Raw genomic sequence first — 25,956 nt, 5'->3', positions numbered from 1 at the left:
TTGTGTGTGTGTGTGAGTGTGTGTGTGTGTGTGTAATAAAATAAAAAGTTCAACAAATATAATTGAAAAAAAAAAAAAACCTAAATTAAGTTTGAGACATCACTGTATCTTGTCAACAGTAAAATAATTCATGAAAAACAAAGTATTGCGTAGTATGAGTGTTATGCAAGTATCATATTTCAACTTTGGTGTTTTGTTGTTGTTTTTTTGATGATCGTCCTATAGCTTTCAGAAACCTTCTTGCAGAACTGGTCTTGTTACACCATCACCACTTCCTCAGTGTCCTCTTCAGAAACCTGTGTTTCAGTGTCTGGACTGTGGTGTTGTGTCATGTCTTCAGTCTGTAACCTCATTATCCTGCAGTAGCTGCTTTTCAGGCTCCTTGTAAATGTTATGTCAGAAAACCTACAGCCTGTTTGAGTATTACCATGTGCTAATGCAATGTAGCCATTAATACTTGCCTAAAGGCTTCAAACAAGGTTATTAATCTTCTTTTTTTTTTTTTTTTTTTTTCATACAGTAAGATTACTGTACTATGATTCCATTTCAAAACTCATTAAGGCATTTCATGTTCTTTTTGTTTTTAATATTATTTAAACTCTATCATAGTCTATCATCTGGAGATTTTTAGGCATGTCTTTTCATGTGTTATTGTTATGCATTGTTTTTAACATTGTTGTGCTGCTGTAACGTTGACTGTTGACATAATACTGTACAAGCACGGCCTCTTATACTGTATTGCTTATAGTGTATTATCTTACAGCAACTGCAAGTACATAAAGTAATTCCAGGTCCGGACTGAATTAATCTCATTTCACCCAATTATTTCAGCTATTTCAATGATCCTCACATACAACAGTAAAAACAGATAATAACAAACACAGACATTGATCAAGCTTACCAAACAGATGACCAATAATGGGATATTCATTTGTTTTCTTTAGAAATGGCTTTTAATATTCATGAAATTCTCTCTCTATCTTTCCATTATCACCTTGGTATTTGCATGAATTTTCAAAAACAATGCCCCATTGTAAATTATTCCTTAAATATTTAAAAAGAAGAACAAGAGAGAGAGACAGACAGAGAGAGAGAAACTTTGTATGCCCTTAAGCATAAAGTCAGTCATTTAACATCCGCTTGTTAATCTGAATTGATTGCATTGAATAGAAAAGCAACAATCTGAAATGACAGTTTCAGATATACCAGACACCAATAGATGCTTGCAATTGTATTTTTTTTTACTAATTATACTTAATGATCTTTGAGTGTGATTTCTTTGAGGGTTTGTTTAGAGGTAGGACAGTTTTTACCAGTATAAGAACCAATATGTCAAAGGAATGTCCTACACTGTGTGTGCGTACAAGTTTATGAGGACACAGTGTGTATAATGACATAGATATTACAATGTAAACTTGGATTATGAGGACACTTCTGGAGTCCTTGTAAACTAAATGGCTTAAAAACATACCAAACATTGTTTAGATTTTTGTTGTTTTGTGAGTGAGGGGTAGGTTTGGGGTAGGGGAATAGAAAATACAGTATAATTATTTTTATGAACTGTCCCCATAAACTACATATACCAACATGTCTGCATGCGTGTGTGTGCATATACAGTAAACTTCATAAACAAATAAAAAAAAAAATCGTTCCCTTTATGGCATCTGCATCAGAAAGTGCAGGCACAGTTCTCTCGTGGAATCTACAAAATCTTTGTAAAATATGATGTTGTCCTTCTGCAAGAGCCTCAGATTGGTAAAATGAATGCAGATGAGGATGCAGACTGGAATTACATCACTGCTTTCTTACCAGAGAAATATGCCTTCAAAGAAACTGACTGAAAATTCACATTATTCTGCTCTCTTAAGGTTGGTTTACCATCATTTTTCACCTTACATAACAATAAATAACAGTTCAAAGCAATACATTTATATTCTACGTTGTTAAAATAGTGCTAGTCTAATATATCAGCTTCTTTTCCCAATGTTGCAGCTGCATGCATGAAGTTCCTAGTGCAGCAAGAGCTCTTGGCACTTTATTGTAATAGCACTTCACCTACCTTATTTCTTTATTTTATAAAGTGGCCTCAAACTTATTTGGACACTACAAAAATTAGTACTATTTCTTTGCATTTTGAAATTATTTAAAATAAACAGTACAAAATGGGGAAAATATATATGGTATTTAACAAAAATGAGAAAAATACTGTAAGTGCCATATATTGTATAGGGATGTTAAATGCACTGAACTGTAGCAATAAACCAATGATTAATCACAGATCAAAAACAGCTGCACTGTCAGACGCGACGCGAAACAGAATGCTGCTATGACAAGCCAAAAGTCAGAATTACGCTATAGACGGTGTATTTTGAAGGCACCAATGCTGTTTTCAACGCCGTGAAAACAGCTTTTTATATCTAAGCGCGATTTCTCTATAGCGTAATTCTGACTGCAAGCGTGATGCGTAAGGACTGCGGGTGGAATCGTGACGCAGACAACCAGCCGACCAATCAGAGTCTTTGTTTACGCATGCGGCGGGTTTATTCGACGTCGCGCGTTTGCAGTGTAGACAGCTGCGTTGTTGCGTCGCGTCGCGTCGCATGCGGTGTATTCAGGTTACTGCGCCACTATTTACAAGTGTATTTTGCTGTATGGCAAGTGGATCAAATATTCTCTGTTGCACCACCAACTCCTTCCAGAACTGCGATGGATACGATATTTAAGCTATAGCCGTATTTAACCTTTAGTGGCACAAAGCAGCGCAGGAGACGCAGTATTTCACAGAAGCATGGCTGAGCACGGGACGCGCGCCCCTCTCATATATCACAGCGCGTCATCACCTCCAGGAAAGGGGGAATATTTAACTCAGGTAAGTAAAGCTGAATGAGAAGAAGATGGACAGCCGGCCCGAGAACCCCACGAAGGCAGCTGGCTATCTGAAGGAGCTGAATAAGATCATAGAGACCCAGCAGACGCTGCTGGAGCGGCAGAAGAGGCGCATCTTCGAGCTGGAGCAGCATGTGTCCGAGCTGTGCGCAGAGAACAGCCGCCTGAGACACGAGCACCAGCGGCATCTGCTCACCTGCAGACTGCGCTCCATCCAGGAGAACAGCCCGCTGCAACAGTAAGACTACTTCTATATAGTCTACTTTCTCCAAATACGTGGTTCTTAGTCAGATTTTAGAATACACAGGTCGCTTATTTAAACAACACATTATATATATATATATATATATATATATATATATATATATATATATATATATATATATATATATATATATATTTATATTGTATTTTTTAAGAGTTTGTTTAATTTTGGAGTGGGCTTGGTTTGATATTGAAAAATATTTAAAGGATACATATAATATTGCTAAAAAAGAATATTATTTGTGTATTTGGTGTAATGAAATGTGTTTATGCAGTTTAAGGTTAAAAAAAATTATTTTCCACATTATTTTCCACATTGAACATTATTGTTTTTCTTCTATGTCCCTCCTTTCTGAAACACCATTTTTTTTACAAAGCTCATCAGTCTGATAAGCAAGGTGTGCTCTGATTGGCCAGCTATCCAGTGCTTTGTGATTTATGTAAATGTTACGCCCTTTACCGTACTGTTATGTGTGTCTCGGTAAGAAAAAAATGAAAAAGCCTTACAAATGAGCCATTTGTTGCATCCAGTGTAAACATAAAACCATGCATTTGTGATTGGTGAAATTACACACAACAAGCACTACTCAACCCCAGTGGTTCTCAATTCCAGTCCTCATGCCCCCCAGCTCTGAATGTTTTGGATGTCTCTCTGTTAACACACCTGATTCAGATAATCAGCTCGTTAGAAGTGAGCTTAATGCATGAACTGAGTTCCCATTGACATGGTCCCTATACAGTGTTCATTGCTCCCTACTCCCTGAGCAGAAGAAATCTGTTGAAGTTTACTTCACTTTGGAACATTCATTCATGGATTTGCTTGTGACATCATATACCATATGACCATATGACCAAAACTTAATCATTAGCAATTATAGACCAATATCTAATCTTCCTTTTATAGTTAAAATTATAGAAAACTTAGTTTTTAATCAGCTGAACAAATACTTAAAATCAAATGGATACCTGGACAATTTTCAGTCTGGTTTCCGACCGCATCACAGCACAGAGACAGCACTCATTAAAATAATAAATTATATTTGCTTAAATAGCTGGTATTGCTAGATCTCAGTGCTAAGTTTCACACTGATGATCATAACATAGTACTAGAGAGACTGGAAAACTGGGTTGGGCTTTCTGGGATGGTACTCAAATGGTTCAGGTCATTCTTAGAAGGGAGAGGCTATTATGTGAGTCTAGGAGAGCATAAGTCTAAGTAGACATCCATGACATGCGGAGTCCCACAAGGCTCAATTCTTGCACCGCTCTTGTTTAGCCTGTATATGCTTCCACTAAGTCAAATAATGAGAAAGAAACAATTTGCCTATCACAGCTATGCTGATGATACGCAGATTTACCTACCCTTATCTCAAAATGAATACAGCCCCATTGACTCCCTCTGCCAATGCATTGATGAAATTAATAGTTGGATGTGCCAGAACTTTCTTCAGTTAAACAAGGAAAAAACTGAAGTTATTGCATTTGGAAACCAAGATTAAGTTTTCAAGGTGAATGCATACCTTGACTCTAGGGGTCAAACAACTAAAAATCGAATCAGGAATCTTGGTGTGATTCTGGAGACAGACCTTAGTTTCAGTAGTCATGTCAAAGCAGTAACTAAATCAGTATACTATCATCTAAAAAAACATTGCAAGAATTAGATGTTTTGTTTCCAATCAAGACTTGGAGAAACTTGTTCATGCCTTTATCACCAGCAGGGTGGACTATTGTAATGTCTTGGACTAATGGTGGACTATTGTCTTTCAAAGAAGACCATTAGACAGCTGCAGCTCATCTAGAACACTGCTGCCAGGATTCTGAAACTAGAATCAGAAAATCTGAGCATATCACAACAGTCCTCAGATCCTTACACTGGCTTCCAGTTACATTAAGGATTGATTTTAAAGTACTTTTACTCGTTTATAAATCACTCAATGACCTAAGACCAAAATATATTGCAGATATGTTCACTGAATATAAACCTAACAGAGCACTCAGATCATTAGGATTGAGTCAGTTAGAAATACCAAGGGTTCACACAAAACAAGGGGAGTCTGCCTTTAGTTACTATGCCACCTGTAGTTGGAATCAGCTTCCAGAAGAGATCAGGTGTGCTAAAACATTAGTAAAATTTAAATCTAGGATCAAAACTCACCTGTTTAGCTGTGCATTTATTGAATGAGTACTGTGCGATGTCGGAACTGATTTTACTGTATTTTATGTATTCACTTTTTTATGTAAAATCATTTTCTATTTGTAATTTTTTTAAATAAATTTTAAATAAGTCAAATTTTAAATAATTTAATTAATTTGTTAATTAAATAATTTGTTATTATTTTACTTTATTTTATGTAAAGCGCTCTAAATTACCATTGTGTATGAAATAAAATGTGCTGTATAAATAAACTTGCCATGTCTTGCCTTGCCTAGTGTTTTCACATAGTTTCGGTTAATTTTTTTACTCCTGTTAAAGACGACATGGCAGAAAGAGCCACGTTATGTTGATATTGTGAATGCACACAATAGAAGTAGACCCTTTGCAGTTACGAATGATGTATTACTCTTACCTTTATGAACAAAAATTATGCAATCATGCAAGTGATCATGCTGGAGTTTCCATGTCCTGAAGTGTCTCCGGACAAACTACTGGCTATAGCGCACATTAATCTGGGTCAAATTTAAAACATTGGTATATGCTTGAACTGTTATATCTATAGATTTTTTTAGGCAAGTTATGATTTGAGAAGGATAAATTGATCAAACAAAGGCTCAAAATGTATATTTTACAAACAAAATCTAAATGAAATATAATCACTTTGCTATTACATTCAAAACTGAATTGTTTTAATAGCTGAAACAGTAGTATAAGCTGTTTAGGGACGGTTTAGCTGTTCAAATCAGACACTAGAGCATCCCTTCATTCAGACACAGTGGAAGATCTGATAAGATTCAGTGTAGAGGGGCCAAGTCTGAAAGATTTTGATGTTAGAGAGAGAGTGTGGCCAGCTGCTTTAGCCAAGGCCAAAGATCAAGAAAGTCAAACTACAGGAGTTGGCTATCTGAGGGGCATGTGACTGCAATGGAGGATAGTCCATAAGACGTGCTATGAGATGTTCGGTTTCAAGAGCTTAAAACACTTAATTTAGATTTATCTTGAGATGTTTTTTAAGTTTACATTTCAGCTCAGCGAAACACATTATGCACCTACACTTTTCAGTAAGTTACCTTTCATGTAGAATTGTGCTTCAAATAAAGAACATTATGTTGACCAGATTGTTAGTTAATCATTTAGGCTACAATTCAATATTTCCTATATGGACAGCGATTAAAAAAAAGTGAACTTGTAGAACTGCGGGTGTCAGGAACCTGTCAAGCTAATCATCCATACCTGTTCCCTATCAGCAACCTCATCACAAGGACTATAAAGCAGTCATCTCAGCCCCAGTTCTAGGTCAAGCCTCCAACAGGAATCGACCTCACAATCTCATCCCCAGCGCACCTCACCTTCAGAAGACCTCCTGAAGTAACGTATACTTACCTTTGAGAAGCTAACCTGTGTGTCTTTGTTCTACTGTCTTCAGGATTCCTGAGATAACCCAGTTACCTGAATTCCCTACGAGCTACGATATCTCCTGTGTTCCCATAAGAGTCTCTGGGCAGTGGCCTCTCCTGTAAAGGGGAAAAGAGAGAAGTATTAGTATTCCGTGATTGTTTGGCTTCGACTCCTCGTCTGTTGATGGACTCACCTGCATTCCGCTGCTCACTAAGTGATCTGCACAGAATCCGCACTTGAAACCATCTTCTACTCACCTTTCACGTACTCTCTGAAATAATAAACACTGTGTTGAATTCACCTACCTTTGCCTCCAGTGTGTATCCTGACAGATGGCTTGACGCAAACCACTATAAATTCAGCACAACCCAAAGACGGCGCTTCAGCAAACAACTCTCCCATGCTGGTGTACATTGCAAACTCAGTCTCTCGACCAGCTCTTTTCTGGCCGGGAGGAGGACTGCAATGGATTCCTATCGCAATGCTTGCTCGTCCTGGAATAACACGCACATCAATCAAAAATCTCATTCATTATCCTGCAATTATCTGGGGTTGCGTTGAGATGGGCATTGTGGTTTCAGGAGTCTGCGGTCTCCTCGTCCTTACAGAATTTAATTTGCCATTTTAGAGAAGTGTTTGGGGAACCTATAGATGACGACTCTGACAGTGACCAACAAATGTGTCAATAGCCTCCGGTCCCATCTACAGATCTTCGCCCGATAGATCCCCAGTTAAGCCCAGGATGGGCTCCCGATCCCCTGTTAAGCCCAGGATGGGCTCCCGATCCCCCGTTAAGCCCAGGATGGGCTCCCAATCCCCAGTTAAGCCCCGGATAGTTTCCCGATCTCCCGTTAGGCCCTGACGATACTTCCTTTCCACCAGCTCAGGATTGCGCGGAGTACCCTGCTGCACTTCGGCCCTCCTTCGGCTCCACGTCGGCACTGCATCCCTTTGGCTCCACCGAGGCCCATCCGCCTCAGGCATGTGAGCCAGCCGCTCCGCCTTGGGCTTCCAGACCAGCGATGTCGACCTGGTCCATCGAGCTCTCCGCTCCGCTGGTGCCACCATACATCCTGGTTCCGCCTCTGTGGATCGTCCTCGAGGTGTCGCCCAGTCCTCCTGTCAAAGCTCCCTCCTGGTTCCTCCCACTGTCGGCTCCACCATGGTGTTGGCCTCAAGTATCTCCAGGCACCACATCCTCGTGGCAGACCCCCATGACATTGGAAGAAAGGGTCCGTGCGGACCCTGGAGGGAGGGGGGAGGGTAGTGTCAGGAACCTGTCAAGCTAATCACCCACATCTGTTCCCTATCAGCGACCTCATCACAAGGACTATAAAGGAGTGACCTCAGCCCCAGTTCTAGGTCAAGCCTCCAACAGGAATCGACCTCACGATCTCGTCCAGTGCAACCAGTGCAAAAATTAGTCTCGAGCCCTGGTTTGAGACTTTAGTCTTTGCAACTTTAGGGATCTTGTCTATTCACTAACAGCTTGTAACACTTCAAAGAGAAAGGAAAGCTTAAAATCGCATCATATTACCCCTTTAACACTCCAGTGTTCAGTGTTTCCAGAATGCTAGTAAAGTAAATGAAAAGATTTAGCCCCCCCCCCCCCCCCCCAGCGGTATCAATGCTTTTTAGCTATAGTTTCCCAGCCTGAACATAATGTGCCCAAACCCATATAAAAAGACTTGGATACTGTCAAGCTAAACTAACTAAACTATTCTCTGAATTGAAACTGGCATTCTGAATTAGTGTGTATGATATCTGATCTCATAGCATGCTTCAAGGCACCAAGGTTGCAGATTTTGGATAAATCTATTTGATTCCACAATCAAGTTCAAGAAAAATATGCAACAAGTGATAACTTTCTAAGGTTCGTTATGAGGGACTCCCTGGGTTACAGGTTCATTAGGTCTAGAAAACCTCTGCTACCCCTGTATTTCACACCTCTGCTGCAACTTCTAAAATATGTCAAGTAGATTTACATGCTACAAATCTCAACATCACATATTAGTCTACCATTTTTTGGGGGTGATTTTCTTTCTCTTTTCCAGTCTGTAGCTGTTCCATACATTAATAAAATGACTCCTTGAATAAGAGAGGAGCAAATAAGAGACTGATATTTCATCACAATATGGCATTCAGTAACAGTGCCCTCAAAGGACATTTCTATCTGTAAATGGATCTTGGAATCTCTGACAGAATATCTGCAGAGTAGACACCAACATATCCTCTACCATGAGTCTTAGCCATGGTGTCCCACAAGGCTCTGTAATCGGCCCTGTACTCTTCTCCTTGTTGACATATGGATGTTTTGTCGAGCATAACAATTTGTTTCTTTCTTTTGAGTCAGATATTTTCAATAAATCAGTTAAACCAGTTTACAAAACTATTCTGGCTCAAACAGTTCATAAAACACTCACTGACTCTTTAAAAACCGAAAACCATTGGTTTTGCACATCTAAAGTTTGTAGGCTTATTAGCCAAGAACTGATGATTGAACTTATAAGAAGAGGAATTGAAGTGTACAGAGGACCTGACTGCCGGGTTGGAAACAAATATATTTAATATGTGAATAGCAGCGATGTTAAAAAATAAACATACTGTTAATACTGTTAATATTGTTAATTATTTGTCAACACACATACACAATAGTTAGTTTTAGTAATTTCCTTATGCAAAAACATTTTAACTTAGCAATGTAAATATATTTTAGTATTGTTTGTTGAAATGCAAATTATATTCAAAGTAGGTTCTGATTGAAAAAGCTTTTTAAATAACACATGGAACACATGATAGTAAAAATTGATAACCTGAATTCACTGTAAGCCGCTTTGGATAAAAGCGTCTTCTAAATGCATTAATTTAATTTAATTTAATTTAAATAGTTGATTTATGAGCTCAATAATGACTACTACCAACTTCCTGGGGAACTGACATGAAATTACAATAATGACCTTTAATAATAGAACCTTAATAGAAATACCTTAATAAATAGCAATATGTGCCTAAGTGTGCATAGGAACACATTGTGCTCATAAATGCTTCTTCAGCAGGCATTATATATAGGTAAGATGAAAGGAAATTGCTATTGAAAATATTCTGAAGGCAGCTGGTTCCCTTCAGAGATACATTCATATAAAAACACCTATGTCTGAAACACCCGACTTCAGAATGTGCAGCACCCCCTTTTTTCCATTTTAAATAGTACATTACAAATTAAAGGTAAATCTAAGGGGAAAAAGCAAATATATTTGTGGTGGTCAATGCTGATATTGTAAATCAATGTATCAATATGTATGGAAAATTCTGACATTCCATGTTGTTTAGGTAATGATATTTTGTACATTTATAATACATATCACACAAAAGTGAGTGAAATATTTTTTCTTTTATTAATCATTAATAGTACTGAATGAAAAATAAGTTCAGTTATTATCGACCTTTTTTTCTATGTGTTAATTACATTAGATATATTGGTAACATAATAAATCACACATACAATTTATTCATCAAAATTATAAAAGATCATGAGCTAAGGCTTAGCCATTTTGTGACCTCACACACTGCACCATTAGTACAGCATATAGTAACATCTTGGTTACTTGTGTAACCCTTGTGGGAGGGAGGGAACCGAGACATCACCCGCACAGCGCGGGTATAAGAGGCAGCAGGTGCACTGCATTCATTCATGCTTTCTTGAGGAGCCGAGCCAGTGACCTGGCAGCTCAACGATGGTACAGCAACTATCCATTTGGGCCCTACTGCACATGGAAGTCTCTGAGATGGCTCAGGCTGCATCATTTAGAGATGGCAGAACGTGGTCTGCCAGGTTAAACATGGCCCTAGTAACTGTACTGTGGACATACACATGTAGGATCCCAATAGGGTCACTCATATGGGCACTAGACTCACACCAGATTTTAGGAATTCATTGGCTGAAAGACCTTGTGCTGGATGCTCCACCATGTCTGACTGCTGGAATGCTGGAGGAATAGACAGGGTCTGCCTGGTCCACTAGGAGTGCACACCTTGTGCTTCATAGGCCAAGGTGATGGCCTCCACTATCCAGTGGGCCATTCTCTGCTTGGAGACATCCTTCTCTTTCTGCTGTCCTCCATATCAAAGAGCTGTTTTGAGGTCCTAAAGCTATGAGTTCTTTCCATGTACTGTCACAGTGCACGTACAGGACAGAGCAAAGCTAGGGCTGGATCTGCCTCCTCCAGGGGCAGCGCTTGCCGGTTTACTACCTGGTCCTTGAAGGGAGTGGTAGGAACCTTGGGCAAGTAGCCGGGCCGGGATCTCAGTGTTGCAGTGGAGTCATCCGGTCCAAACTCAACTAACGATTCATTGACCAAAAATGCCTGCAGGTCCCCCACCCTATTGATTGAGGCCAATGCAATCAGGCGTAGATTTTTTATAGAAAGAAACTTCAACTGACTCCATAGGCATCAAAGGGTGCAGATTGTTGGACTTTTGGCACCAATGCCAAATCCCAAGAGGGTATGGGGAGGCCACAGGCCGGGTCCCTGTGTTCCATCATGCTGCCGTACCACAGGTATGTTGGTGGCTTCATTGGTTTCACTGGCACAGTCTCTCAGAGCCTGGTTAGCACTCCCCAATCCCTCCCGTGGCTCCTACAGACCATCAGACTAGGCTACGCGATTCAGTTCGCCTGGTGTCCCCCACAAATTATATCAAGGCTGTCGATGTCCCTGTCTTGCATGTGGAAATTGCAGTCCTGCTGGTGAAGGACACGATAGAGCCGGTCCCTCCAGTCAATATGAGGTTGGGGCTTTACAGCCCTTATTCATTTTCCCCAAGAAAAGCAGTGGGTTACACCGCACAAGCTGCTATTCAAGATGTTTATGCAGAAATGCATTTTCGAATGCATCCATCCCCAAGCCTGGTGTGCAGCGATCAACCAGAAGGATGTGCACGTTCATGTCTCGACCCTCCTCCTGCACAGGCCATTCCTGCGATTCGTGTTCAAGGTCACATATCAGTACAAGGTCCTGAAATTCTTTCAGAGGCCCCTGGGGCTTACGTATGGAGCTGCAGTGCTACTTCTGCTTGGTCTGCTCAATATGAGACCGCTTCAGCACTTGCTTCATGGCCGAGTCCAGGGGTGGGCGTGGCTACGTGGTACTCACCTAATTCAGATTACATTGGTCTGCTGCAGAATATTCAGCCCGTGGATGGATCTCTCATTCCTTTGGGCAGGGGTGCCCCTAGAACAGGTATCCAGGCATGCTGTGGTATTCAAAGACGCCTCAGCCACCAGCTGGGGAGCCACATACAACAGGCAACTGCCTCAAGTTTCTGGCAGTATGCCTTGCTGGCAGTACGCCTTGAATACTGCAGCAACTGTTTGATTGAAAACACTAATTAATTTTTACATATTTCATCTACAGTCAGCAGTAATTCTGAGAAAAATATAGCCTTAAAAATATACTTTTAGATTACAAGTGCACGTTAAATACAATTGAATGTAATTTTCCTTTTATGTGAGGAATAAATGGACATTTAAGAAGTTATGTATAATACAGGAAGCAAGCAGTAAATCAGAGCAGTGGCCGATGTGTTCATTGTGTCTTCTCTTGGAGTGACCTGACGTTTATTACAGAGGCGTCTTCAAATAGTGCAGTGGGCAGCTGAGAGGAGACTCACCTCTATTGGCTTCTGTTGTAACAGAACTGCAGGCATTTTACCCTCAATGTTGCATGCACTGGAGTTGATATTTGACATTTGGATACTAATATGTGAGGTGGGTCATGGCCACAGATGCTGACAGTACAGAGTGCTGCAGCCGTGACCTCAAAACCCAGAAAACTAATCCAACACTGGTTTCCTTTTGGATTTTACTGTGGGTTTTTATAATGGGGTTTTGTAAGTCATGAGCAAAATAAGGTCTGTGGTAAATGTAACTGAACAAGTTAAGTGTAAGTGTAAACTGCACACAAAACACAAATCTTATAGTTACTTACATTCATTATAAACATTATTTAAAAATAAATAAATAATTAACTGCCCCAATCTAACTAAATTAACTGTGTTTTCATTATGGGGGTATGTAAATTATGTTGTAGAGCAAAATATCTTAAAGCAGTGCTGGGGATAATGCATTAAAAAGTAACCCGAGTTACATAATCAGATTACTTTTTTCAAGTAACTAGTAAAGTAACGCATTACTTTCTAATTTTCAAGAAAATATCTGTTTTTGTTTTTATCTTCAAAAAAAGTAATGCCAGTTTCTTTGTTTTCCCGTTTATTGACTGATAATTCTCCTGTCTCCATATTGGGAGAAAGTGCAGAGGCGATGTGTACTCTGCGTGAACATGATGTAGTTCTAGAATAAATGTGAATGTGCATTAATTCATTCTACTCACAAAAAATAGTATTCATCAAAACGAATTAAATCAGTGAAATGCAAACATAAATTTATCTAATCCCATTTTATTAAATAATGACTTTGCTGCTGACCATTGTTGATCCAGTTCAACCATACTAATAAGCAAAAATGACTTTAGATAAACTAACAATTGTGCTTCATTCTTTCTCTTTTTTTGCTGAAGAGTGTTCTCCTGTGTTCTACTCTACAGACATGAATTTATTTATCCTTCATTTTTAGGTTTATTCATTACACTTTTTGGCATGAAAGGGCTTTTATATTTGGTATAAAAGACTGCTTATATTAAAAACTATCAAACCCTGCTCATATTTAAAAAGTAATGCAAAAGTAACAAAACGCATTACTTTTAATAAAAAGTAACTAAGTAAAGTAAGTAGTTACTTTTTTAGGGATTCACGCAATATTGTAATGAATTACTTTTAAAAGTAACTTTCTCCAACACTGTCGGCAAGTATCGTCAAGTTATGTTTACCACAGACCTTATTTTACTCATGAATTTTAAAACAAAAACCCATTATAAAAACTCAACGGGGATCAGTGGCACATTAGTCTTCTGGGTTTTGACGTCACAGATGTAGTACTCTATGTATGAATACAGTGCAGCAAATTAATTCCTGAAATATTAGCAGTCTTACTGAATGTTTTCCATTTCACTGTGTGACTTTAAATGTGATTTTGAGTTGTTCTACTCTGCTTATAATGTTTTTTTGTTGTTGTTGTTGTTTTTATTTGTTTTTTTTTTCTGATAAAATATTTTTGTGTTTCAGGTCAGAATATGGCAGTACCAGAATTGTCAGGTATGTTGTATGTTTACTTCTATTGTATTGGTGATGGTAAATATTCTCTGAATTTTAACATTTTAAACGTGCTGTCCATTATTCTCCACATTACCCTGTGCGTGCTTGCCCTTATTATTCTGAGTGGTTGCTAACACCCTGCTAGGTGTTTGAGTTTTCATTTGGGAGCATCACATTCGGTGACAGCAGCTGTCCCGCTCCGCATACACTTGGATTTAATTGGAGTAGCATCAGCTTGGACATTCTGCTGCAGACTCTTGTGAAGTGTCTGGAGTCTCTGTTGTGTTCCTGTCTGCAGAAGACACGCCTCTCTTCCTGTGGAAATGACAGACAGTCCCAGCAGCCTCAGATCAGCCGTCTGCAGGAGACCCGTGCCAAACCGACAGTGGAAGTCGGCATCCTTCGGGTACAGTAAACACTCCCCTTTATTTAGGTCATGTTCTAGAGTACTGTGCTAGAATTTTCATTGTTAGTCATAGCAAATGGAATGCACTCTTTGTGTACTTTGTCATTATTTTCTCCAATGAAACTGACAATTTATGATTTATTTGTATACCTAAGTATGTTATAGGTCATACAACTTACAGAACTAATATCTTCAGGTCATTAGGCACATTACTATATGAAACACACCCAAAGCATGATATTTATATTTATAATTGCAGGCATACAGTATTAATGAATGGAGCAAAATTCAAGTTTGAATGATTGATGTTAAATTAGTGATCAGCTAGATTTACCTAATGCTAATAACTTTTATTTTTTGAAAAGACACACATGCAATGTTGCTACTACATGACAAATATCACTGGTGCTGTGAGAAATCACATCAGCCCTGGGGCTCAAACCTTTGCTTTTTCTTAAGCTTTCACAGAAACACTTTTTGCTTGTGGGCATTTGGGTTTGCCGACATGAAGAGTTACATTTATAATATTAAATTGAATAAAAAAATGCATTAAAAGAAATGTATTTATATATAGTAGAAATAACATTACATAATTTACAGATCATTTAGCTTTGCTTTATTCAAAGATTAGAGCTGGATACTAACCTTGAAAACTAATTTTATAGTTCATGATTGCCTACTGGATATACAGTAAACCTTTCAACGCATCTTTTGGTATGGTTGGAGCTCGTGATTTTGGCAGGTGTAATGTATCATACAGTGAGTGAACAGGCTGGTGGTCTCTGGGTGTGTTGGCTGAGGCTGAGATGAGTTTATTAGTTCTGATATCTGTACATCGTGCAGCTTTTATTGCAGAAATTGAAGTGGTGACTTTATATTGATGTGTGGGCTGCATTGACAGTACCAAACATTTCAACATGACTTCTCTCTGAATGTGTGAAGAAATGTTCATGCAGCCCTTAGATTCTTCCAGATGTGAGACTTGAAGGTGACCTGAAGTTTTCTGGATATTTCATGGATTTGTTTTTCACTGCTTCAGCAGGTTTCACTGATTTGAGTTTACTGGGATGCTGTCTAGTTTCAGTTCTAGTAATTCAGTCATCTTATGTCTTGTGAGATCACATCAGATTGTTAAATAACACACACATAGAGCTACAACAGCCATTCATTTCCTAAAGAAGGGTTTCAGGTTTGATTAAAAAGGTAGAGCACTATCAAAAGCATTTACAGCGTAATCAACAAGAGGGTCAGAATGAGGGTCGAGACTCATCGTGTTTTGCAGTTATACGACTGTTTTGGGACAGTCATATATGACAGTTATATCACTCATGACCACTTAAGAAATTACAGCCAATAAGCCAAATGAATAGACTTGTTTCTCAGACAAACTGTGACAGCATCAGACCAGTATTACTGTATTATATTAATTAAATTTAATAAAATGTACATATTACAGTGAATGTGATGAGAAGATAGTCCAGTGTGTTGATGTGATGTGATCTGCACATCTGTGAGGCCCTTGCTTGCAAAGGACGAGATGGGGACCCTCCGACCAGCAATCATGTCGTGTATGAAAATTATTTTTGCACCTGCTGCAACACATTACTGTCCGTCTCCCCATACACATAACTGATTTAACAGTAATGAATGTGGTGATTTATGATTGTATTGATGCATTTGCTGTTGTTATTGAATAACATTAGGCTATATTACGTGATTTTGATATTGCTTTTTTAGACCGACTGAAATCTCTGCAGGAAATAGGCTATAGTTTATGATGCAGATGCAAATGAACCGCTGCTCTGATATTGACTTATTTTAGCAACAGCAGGAGGATTATAATACATAAATATCTGTTGTAGGCCCCAGGTACATATTTTATTTAACAGTAAGCTCGGTAAAGTTCATGTGGGCTAATGGCCAGCACACGTCTCAGTTCAAACACTGCATAAGCATCACTAAACGGCCTTTCTCTGTGCTCTGCAGAACTGAACAGTGTTTCTTGTAACACTGTGCGTTGATCACTTTCAATTTCTAGAAGGAATGACAGCAATTGCATGGCAGTCCGGTGACAAGCCATCAGTGTACTGAACCTCTAAAGCGTCTGCCATTTGGCACAGGTCTTCATCAGTGAAGCACAGCAAGGGCCCAGAGCAAATTCATAGTTTGCATCACCAAGATGTCGCTTTAGTGAATGTGGTCTTTTAATGTGTGCATGCATTAATCCACATTAAGTGTAATGATAACATAAAAATATGCTTCGGTAACATCTAAATTAATTTGTTTTATTAAAAAATGTTATTTAACATTATAAATATATAGGCTACACCAACAAAACAATGTAAGATTAAGAACAGGCATAAATTGCACACAGTTTAAATTGCATGTTGCCACTTTTGTTTTGTTTTTTGTTTTTTACAGTAGGAGGTAAAGACATCAAACTTTGCATATTGCATATTCTGGGCTATTGTGCAGAGTTTGAACTTTTAATATGACTATTTTAATGCATAAGCCAAGTTAAACATGAAAATATTCGCTTTGATTACAGTGTGGTTGTCTCAGAAGTATAGTGTTTATGACAAGTGAAATGTAAGAGAAAGTTTTTGAACATTATTAAGCCACGTCAAGAGTTTTTCACACACTTTTCCAGTCTACTGTGCAATACCTTTACACTCGCGTCTCAGGTCTTTTCCAGTGTTTCGAGAATGACATGGCATTCTGTAATCCCAGTGCTCAAGTCAAAAGAAGTAGAAGTAAAAGAAAATAAAAAAAAGTCCTTAACGTTTTTTTTTCCAAATCCCACTACAGCGTTTTGGATTTTTCAATGCAAAAACATGCCACTGGCTACAGTAGGAATAAACCCGTCTGAAACTAAGCCTCATACATACCAGGGCAGTGGCGTGTCCTTCACGCTCATAGGATGAGCTGTCAGTGTGTTAGCCGCTGGTCAACAGAGAGAGAGAGAGAGGCCACCAAACCAGAAATACTGCGAAGGCCCTATGGAATCCATTTTATTGTTTCCCAAATTCAGTTTGACATTTTCCCAAATTTTTCTGGATTCCATTTCAATAGTTAGTTTAATTTTTAGTTAAATATTCAATAAACACTTCTAATAAATTAAATTCACAAAACAATCAAAATTTTTAAATGAACCCTATAAAATATTTTATATTTTCAGTTTTTCTCAGGAAATACTAAACATTGTGGTTATCACGTGAATGCATTGTATATAGTATTTTAATATAATATAATAAAATTAAAGTTAATAATTCCATTCAATGTTTGGTGCTGTATAATTGTATAACACTCTTTTAAAATTATGTTTTAATTATTATTACTTTGGGAAGTATTATATTGTAAATATTGTAAATAAAGAGCATAATATGCAGACTTCATATTTAAATAGCAGTCTTTTGCATTTTAATATTCACAGACACTAGTCTGTTAAGGCAGACCTAAAGTGATCCTAACACCTATGATATTTTGTTATGAAGAGTGCATCTTTTAACTAAATCAAACTGTGAATTTATTTTATTTTTTTATTTTTTGTACCAGGACGAACGTGATAAACTGTGTGGCATTCATGCACACAAAATGCACTGCTCTTAAAATATGGCTCTTAATATCATTAGATCTTCAACAAACAACTGACTTTTCATGAACAAAAACACAACATAAATATTTCAAATATATATTATTATAACACTAAGACTTATAACACACATTTTTTACACATTTGAATGTAACCCGTAACAATACCTGCTATGTTAAAGCTGGGGCCCGGGTAAGTATTTATTTCAATGTTATGTTCAACTTTAACTGTCAAGTATAATCTGTGTTTTGTCTGTTTCAGCAGCAATAAAGACTATAAAATCCAATACTGGTTTTAAGAGGCTTTGTTCATGTATTTAAATATCCCAATGACTTTGGTAAAGCAATAAGGCAAAAATAAATAAACTGTGTAAACAAACTTTTACAATGTCAAATCAAATCTTTTAAAAGAAGTGACAATGTGAAATATATAAAATTTCTATTTTCAAAAGTGTTAAACACACTTTATGGAATTAAATTGGAAAATGTACAAATGTACAACTCAATAACAAAATCTTAAAATTTTGGATTTCTCCAACAAAATAATCACTACATTCAGTTACAAAACTCACTTAAGTGGGCCCACATTCACAATCTCACTCAGCACACACCCTATGTTGCAGGCCTGAGGTTTGATGAAACCTTCTCTCCCACGCAGCAACAGAGGAACTCCTGGCTTTTCCGGTCACCCAGAGCACTATCTGTTGTGACGATATGTCTCTTGTTGACGGAGGAACTCTGGGCTTTTTCCAGTTACCCGGAGTTTCACCTTCTTTGCGTTGAATGTCGGTCCGACTCGTAATAATAACCGCACGAGCCATGGAATGAACATGCTTTTTGCGAGTGTAATCTGGGCTAAATATCACCAATACTTTATAAATAAAGGATTTATTAGCTAAATACAAATCACTGATGAAGGATTCACTCTAGATATACAGGATTATCATGTAGAACATCCTTTTACTTCGACTAACATCATACACAATTTCTCTCCTCTCTCCGCTCTTCTTCCTCATTCTCTCCCCTCCCCACGTGATGCGTAAGCATGTAAAATAAGCCATTAAACATTAAATAAAAATATATATAAATATATAACTATAAGCATATGCATGAAAACATTATAATGAAACATTATAAAAATAAAATCCACGTAAGCATATTAGGATCAAACCATAATTTAGCCTCCTTTTAGTCTCTACACTTTTAGGGCTACACTCTCCCCTTCTAAATGTTTGAGGTCCCCATCAAATTTTTGGGCCTTTACAGGTTTTTAATTATTTTCTTCTCAGGTTCTCTATTGCATTTACGACAAGTAGCAAGACAGTGGCACCAAACAGTGTTACAATTACTTCTCTTACTCTCTGAAACAAAATTATAGTGCACTGGCATACCATGTGTAATAGTATACATTGGGCAGTTTGTAGCTTTACCCAACTCATCATAACTGAGTTTAACTACAGGCTTTATTTTCCTTTTAGACCTAATTTCTCTAGAAGGCTCCAGACCATTTGTACTCTTTTCACTCTCAGGCTCTTCTGGAAAAAGCAAGTTGTTCCTTTCTACCACTGGAGTGTTAGGTCTTTCAACTTCTCGCATTCTTTCATTGATAAGACCTTCCCTTCTCAGATTTCCACCAATCTTCTCCTGCCCAATATCTTCACCATTATCTGTTATTTGTCCCTCACTGTTGTCACAGGTCCTGAATGACTCACCCTCTACAGTAATGGACACCCTTTGCTGTGGTAATAATTTCTCATTTACAGAGATTCTGTCAGTCTCCGAAGCTCTTCCAGGGTCTCCAGAGGTATGTATGCATCAAGACACTCATGATCTATTGATACTTCATCTTATTCATAACTTTGTTCCACATTTTTGGGCACATTCACAGTTCCCGTCTCACTGAGAAGATTTTGTTCATGGGTTTAGGATCTTTACACTGGTCACTGGTCACTCTGTCTCTTCTGGCATTCTTACCAGGTATCCGATATGCAGAAAATGATTTCTGTGTACTGTCTTGACAGTTCCCTTGCCTTTCTCAGGTTTTACACGGTAGATAGGTAAGTTTGGCATCTTACTGACAGCCACATATGGTAAGGAACTCCTATTGTTTCTTAGTTTGTTTTTTCCTGAGACTCCTAGATTTCTCATAAGCACTCGATCCCTTTCTTCAAGTATTTGATCTCGAACCCTCTTATCATGGAGTCTTTTGTTCCTTTGATGGCTCCTGTCTGCAGCCTGTGCAGCTACTTGGTGGGCTTTTTTAAGGTCTGTCCTCAGCTTAAATACATATTTCTGGTAAGTTTCCAGAAAAACAGAGATCAACTGGGAGTCTTGCTTCTTGCCCTACATGAGGACATTTTAGGCATGTACTAATTGACTGACATGCTGACTCCACTTATGCTTCTGTGACTTGTCAAGAGTCCCAAGCATCGACAGAACCGTTCTGGCTGTGCATCCCCCTGGGGATGGTATAGAGTCGTTCTTGATTTTTGAATCCCCAACATCTTCAGCAACTCATGGAATAACTTGCTATCAAAGTCGTGGCCTTGATCCGAGTGTATACGTGCTGGTAAATTGGAATGAACAAAGCATATATAATAATAGGCCTCTCCTTACAGTGAGTTTGGATCCCTCTTTCTGTAGTAGCTGTACTTCAGGATCCTTGTCTCTGGACAGTAATGACCACTGCCCTTTTGAAACAGCATATCTTACTCGAGAAATAGCAGAGTCTTTTTCCTGAGTTTTTATTAAGTAAGTGGGTTTGGTGCCTGTTCTTACTGTAAGTCATGCACCATACAAGTAGTAATGGAACTTGTCTACCATTGCCCACTTGAGTGCTAAAAATTCAAGTTGATGAACAGGGTAGCGTTGTTCAGAGGGCTTCAACTTGTGGTTGGCAAATGCTATGGGTCTTAACCCTTCTGGGTTCTCCTGGTTTAACTGCTCCCAACCCATTCTGGCTGGCATCTACATGCAGAATGTAGGGCTTGGTTGGATCAGCAAATGCCAACACAGGTGCATTAGTAAGACACTGGATGATCTTCTGGAATGCCTATGTACATTCTTTCGTCCACCTGACCGCAAAAGCTTCAGACTCCTTGAAGTACATCAATTTGCTTTTTGCAGCTTTCTTAACATGTTGAGTAGGCAGATATACCTTGGTAAGCTCAGTAAGGGGTCTGACTATAGCAGAGTAATTAGCTATGAAAGCATGTAGTACCCACAGAATCCCAAGAATGATCTAAGGGATTTCAAGTCAGTGGGTTGCTTCGTCCAAGTACACAAGTACGGTAACCCATACTTGGAATTGGTGCACTGCATTTAACCCATCCAAGTGCACACACACAGCAATGAGTAGTGAACACACCGTAAACACAGACACCATGCAGTGGGTGTCACAGTGTCTGGTTTGTGTTCCCTGGGTAATCACTAGATGTCCTCCTTCCCCACGGTGTCTGTCACTTCCTGAACCACATTCCCCATGATCTTTGTCTCCTCATTGCACTCATCTGTCACTGGTCATTAATCATTGCCAATTCCCCATTAGCGTTGTCATCTCCCTGTGTATTTATACCCTGTCTGTGTCACGGAGTCTTTGTAGTTATCACGACAATTCTAGTCTTGTTCTTGCCTGTGTGTTTTGTGTCTGTTTATGTTGATTGGCTATTTTGGATTTTGACCCCTGCCTGGACTGGATAACGATTTGGATTACCCCAATAAAATACATACCTGCACTTGGATCTCTCTCTGTGTTTTCCTGTGTCCCGATCGTGACAGAAGGACTCCGTTACACACAGATCCAGTATGTATGTCTTTTGATGTTTCTTCCCCAGCCACCGAGTGGGAGAGAAGGAGTCAGTTTGAGGGAACCCGCCTGGTCGTGTTTCGTGGGATCAGGGGAGGTTGTAGAGGAGTGAGTGGTCGAGAGGAGGTTCAACATCGCTCTCCACCGTGGCCCCCCTTCAAATCGGCGCTCGTGTGGGACGGATCGGAGCTGCCGTCTCACCATGGCGAAGGGAGAGGAAGCACACGTCTGCCAACACAGCGCCACTCCCCATGATGGCCACCAGCCCAGAGCCACTGCGCAGAATGACCGCCGGCCCAGCACCGCTGCCCAGGATGGCCACCAACCCAGCAACACTGCCATGATGGCCGCAGGTCCAGCGACACTGCACAAGATGGCCGCCAGCCCAGCGCCACGAGGCCAGATGGATGCCAGCCCAGTGCCACAGCACAAGGTCGGCGCCAGCCCAGCGACACCATGCAAGATGGCCGCCAACCCAGCGCCGCTGCCCAAGATTATTTCTCTATGCTGTCCAAAATCCTAGAGATTCCCAGGAGTGTTCACGTAACGTCTGCTGATCCAGAGACTGTTCACGTCTTGTCTGCTGAGCCAGCACCACTCCAGAGTCGAGTCAAGTTCCCGTTGACCCTCCAGAGTAGAGTCAGGTTCCAGTTGACTCTCCAGAGTCGAGTCAGGTTTCCGTGGACCCTCCAGAGTCGAATCAGGTTCCCGTGGACCCTCCAGAGTCGAGTCAGGTTCCCGTGGACCCTCCAGAGTCGAGTCAGGTTCCCGTTGACCCTCCAGAGTCGAGTCAGGTTCCCGTTGACCCTCCAGAGTCGAGTCAGGTTCTCGTTGACCCTCCAGAGTCGAGTCAGGTTCCCGTTGACCCTCCAGAGTCGAGTCAGGTTCTCGTTGACCCTCCAGAGTCGAGTCAGGTTCCAGTTGACTCTCCAGAGTCGAGCCAGGTGCTCGGGGACCTTCCAGAGTCAGGGTTAGTCACCGTTGACCTTCCAGAGTCAGGGTTAGTCACCGTTGACCTTCCAGAGTCAGGGTTAGTCATCCTTGACCTTACAGAGTCAGGGCTAGTCACCGTTGACCTTCCAGAGTCAGGGCTAGTCACCGAGGACCTTCTAGAGTCAGGGCTAGTCACCATTGACCTTCCAGATTCAGGGCTAGTCACCATTGACCTTCCAGAGTCAGGGCTAGTCACCGTCGACACTCCGGAGTCAAGCCAAGTCACCAATGATCTTCATGAACAAAGGCAATTCACCATTGATCTTCATGAACAAATGCAAGTCACCAATGAACTTCATGAACAAATGCAAGTCCCCAATGATCTTAATGAACAAATGCAAGTCACCAATGATCTTCATGAACAAAGGCAAGTCACCATTGATCTTCATTAACAAATGCAAGTCACCAATGATCTTCATGAACAAATGCAAGTCACCAATGATCTTCATGAGCAGAGTCAAGTCAGCATTGATCTTCTGGAATCCAGTCTAAACACCATGGGATTACCAGAGCCTCTCCACGTCTCTGCTGAACTACCAGAGTCTCTCCTCGCCTCTGTGGAACTTCCAGAGCCTCGTCACGTCTCAGCCGAACTCTCTGAGCACTTGACTGATCCTGTCGTGTCCACGGAGGCTACCCTTAACTTGTTCATGTTCTCTGTTTCAGACTTGCCCAACCAGACTTGCTCTCCTGTCAATTCGATCCCACTGTGGTGGTCTTCTGCGCCACCCTGGTGGGCTTCGGTCTTGACCAAACGGATGTGGTGGTCTTCTGCTCTGCCCTGGGGGACTTCTGTCTCGACCACACGATTGTGGTGGTCTTCTGCTCCACCCTGGGGGGCTTCAGTCTCGACGACACAGACGTGGTGGTCCTCTGCGCCTCCCGGATGGGCCTCTGTCTCGACCACACGGATGTGGTGGTCTTCTGCTCCACCCTGGAATCCTGCCTGGTCGGCACTGTCCTGGGTCCCTGAACGCCCTGACCCACCCTGATCTTCCGTTGTGGTGTTGTTATTGTTGTTGTTTTTGTTCACTTCCTGTCTCTGTTCCCCTCTGTGAGCCTGGCCCTCCGTCCCTCCCCCTGATCCTCCGCTGGTCCACCTCCCTCCTGGTCTCCCTGTTTTGTGTTTGCACTTCTGGTCTCTGTTCCCCAATTTACATGTTCCTCTTGTCTCTGGTTTCCCCATTTTTCCTGGCCCTCCGTCCCTCCCCCTGAGCCTTCACCTGTCCTCCTCCCTCCTGGTCTCTTGTTTTGTCAGTCATGTCTTGGAGTGTCTGGAAGCCACTCCGTGGTGAGGGGGTATTGTCACAGTGTCTGGTTTGTGTTCCCTGGGTAACCACTAGATGTCCTCCTTCCCCACGGTTTCTGTAACATCCTGAACCACATTCCCCACGATCTCTGTCTCCTCATTGCACTCAGCTGTCACTAGTCATTAATCATTGCACTCAGTCAATTCCCCATTAGCGTTGTCATCTCCCTGTGTATTTATAACCTGTCTGTTTTAGTATGTGTCATGGAGTCCTTGTAGTTATCACAACAATTCTAGTCTTGTTCTTGCCCGTGTGTTTTGTGTCTGTTTATGTTGATTGGCTATTTTGGTTTTGACCCCTCCCTGGACTGGATAACGATTTGGATTACCCCAATAAAAGACATACCTGCACTTGGATCTCTCTCTGTGTTTTCCTGTGTCTCGATCGTTACAGTGGGAAGCTATATATCCAGCACCCGGGGAGCAACTGGGGGTTCAGTGTCTTGTTCAAGGGCACTTCAGTCATGGGTATTGAGGGTGGAAGAGAGCACTGTTCATTAACCCCCACCATCCGACCCACCCACCCCCCCACCTACAACTCCTGCCAGCACTGAGACTCTAACCTGCGATCTTCCTGTTACAAGTCCAGATTCTCTAACCATTAGGCCACAGCTACCCCCATTAAAAAAAAAAAAAAAAAAATATATATATATATATATATAGACCCTGATTCTCTCTTTACCCAGCATTTTCCTCGCTAATGTGCGGTCACTGGTGAACAAAATGGATGAGTTACGACTCCGCATCACCCACAGTAAGAGACTTCTGGACTGCAATGTCATGGTTTTCACAGAAACATGGCTACACAGCGACGTACCCAACAATGCTATTGAGCTAGCTGGACGCTACACGCTCCAGGCAGATAGAACGGCAGATGACTCCGGCAAGACAAGAGGTGGTGGATTGTGCATTTATGTCAACAAAGCTTGGTGTACGAACACTGTCATTGTTGGGAGACACTGCTCAGCTAACCTAGAGTTTCACATGGTTAAATGGAGACCTTTCTATCTGCCACGTGAGTTCACTTCCACCATAATAACCGCAGTCTATATTCCACCGGATGCTAATGCCAAGCTTGCTTTGAAAGAACTTCATGCAGCCATTAGTAAACAACAGACTGCTCACCCAGAGGCTGCTTTTATTGTCGCGGGTGATTTTAATCACTGCAAATTAAAAACAGTACTCCCCAAATTTCACCAGCATGTTTCCTGCCACACCAGAGGAGACAAAACTTTGGATCATGTTTATACAAACATTAATGGAGCTTACATCGCAAACCCCCTCCCCCACCTCGGACAGTCTGATCACCTTTCTTTGTTTCTCACCCCTAAGTATTCACCCCTCATCAACCGTGTGAAGCCATCAGTGAGGACCATCAAAGTGTGGGCAACTGGAGCAGACTCTTTACTTCAAGACAGGTTTCAACACACTGTCTGGAGTATGTTTGCTTCACAGGCTGCCTGTGGCTCTCACACGGACATAGATATCTACACCTCCTCTGTACTTGATCACATCAACTCCACCATTGACAGTGTAACAACAGAAAAACAGATAACAACATACCCTAATCAGAAGCCATGGATGAACAAGGAGGTGCGACTTCTGCTGAAAGCCCGCAACACTGCCTTCAGGTCAGACGACGCTCAGGCCTACAGTAAATCCAGGGCTAACCTGAAAAGGGGCATCAAAAAGGCCAAGTACTGCTACAAGCTGAAGGTAGAGGAGCACTTTTCCAACTCTGACCCCCGACGCATGTGGCAGGGCATCCAGATCATCAGTGACTACAAGTCAAGCAACTCCACTCCAATGGTCACGGACGTCTCCATCCTTAAGGAGCTAAATGACTTTTATGCTCGCTTCAACAGCGACAGCAAGGAGACAGCCACCAAGATCACACCCTCAGCAGACCACCAACCTCTCAAACTCACCTCCACAGATGT

At 40.7% G+C, this 25,956-nt stretch overlaps 1 protein-coding gene across 2 annotated transcripts in view; it reads left to right on the top strand.

Annotated features, from left to right (window-relative positions):
* Positions 1-2,497: 2,497 nt before the first annotated feature.
* Positions 2,498-25,956, top strand: part of LOC127944691 (IQ motif and SEC7 domain-containing protein 1) — a 92,491-nt gene continuing 69,032 nt past the window's right edge. The window contains exons 1-3 of one of the 2 annotated variants that reach the window (XM_052540868.1): positions 2,498-3,124; positions 13,883-13,912; positions 14,211-14,318. In XM_052540868.1, coding sequence (XP_052396828.1) covers positions 2,895-3,124; positions 13,883-13,912; positions 14,211-14,318 — 368 coding nt within the window. In that variant the 5' untranslated portion in view covers positions 2,498-2,894. The remainder of the gene's footprint in view (positions 3,125-13,882; positions 13,913-14,210; positions 14,319-25,956) is intronic. The other variant, XM_052540862.1, reaches the window with a different exon arrangement.

The sequence above is a fragment of the Carassius gibelio genome, chromosome A23 (genome assembly GCF_023724105.1).
Source record: "Carassius gibelio isolate Cgi1373 ecotype wild population from Czech Republic chromosome A23, carGib1.2-hapl.c, whole genome shotgun sequence".
NCBI classification, from domain to species: Eukaryota; Metazoa; Chordata; class Actinopteri; order Cypriniformes; family Cyprinidae; genus Carassius; species Carassius gibelio.
The sequence above is the reverse complement of the archived record's forward strand: the minus strand, read 5'-3'. Positions and strand labels throughout refer to the sequence as shown.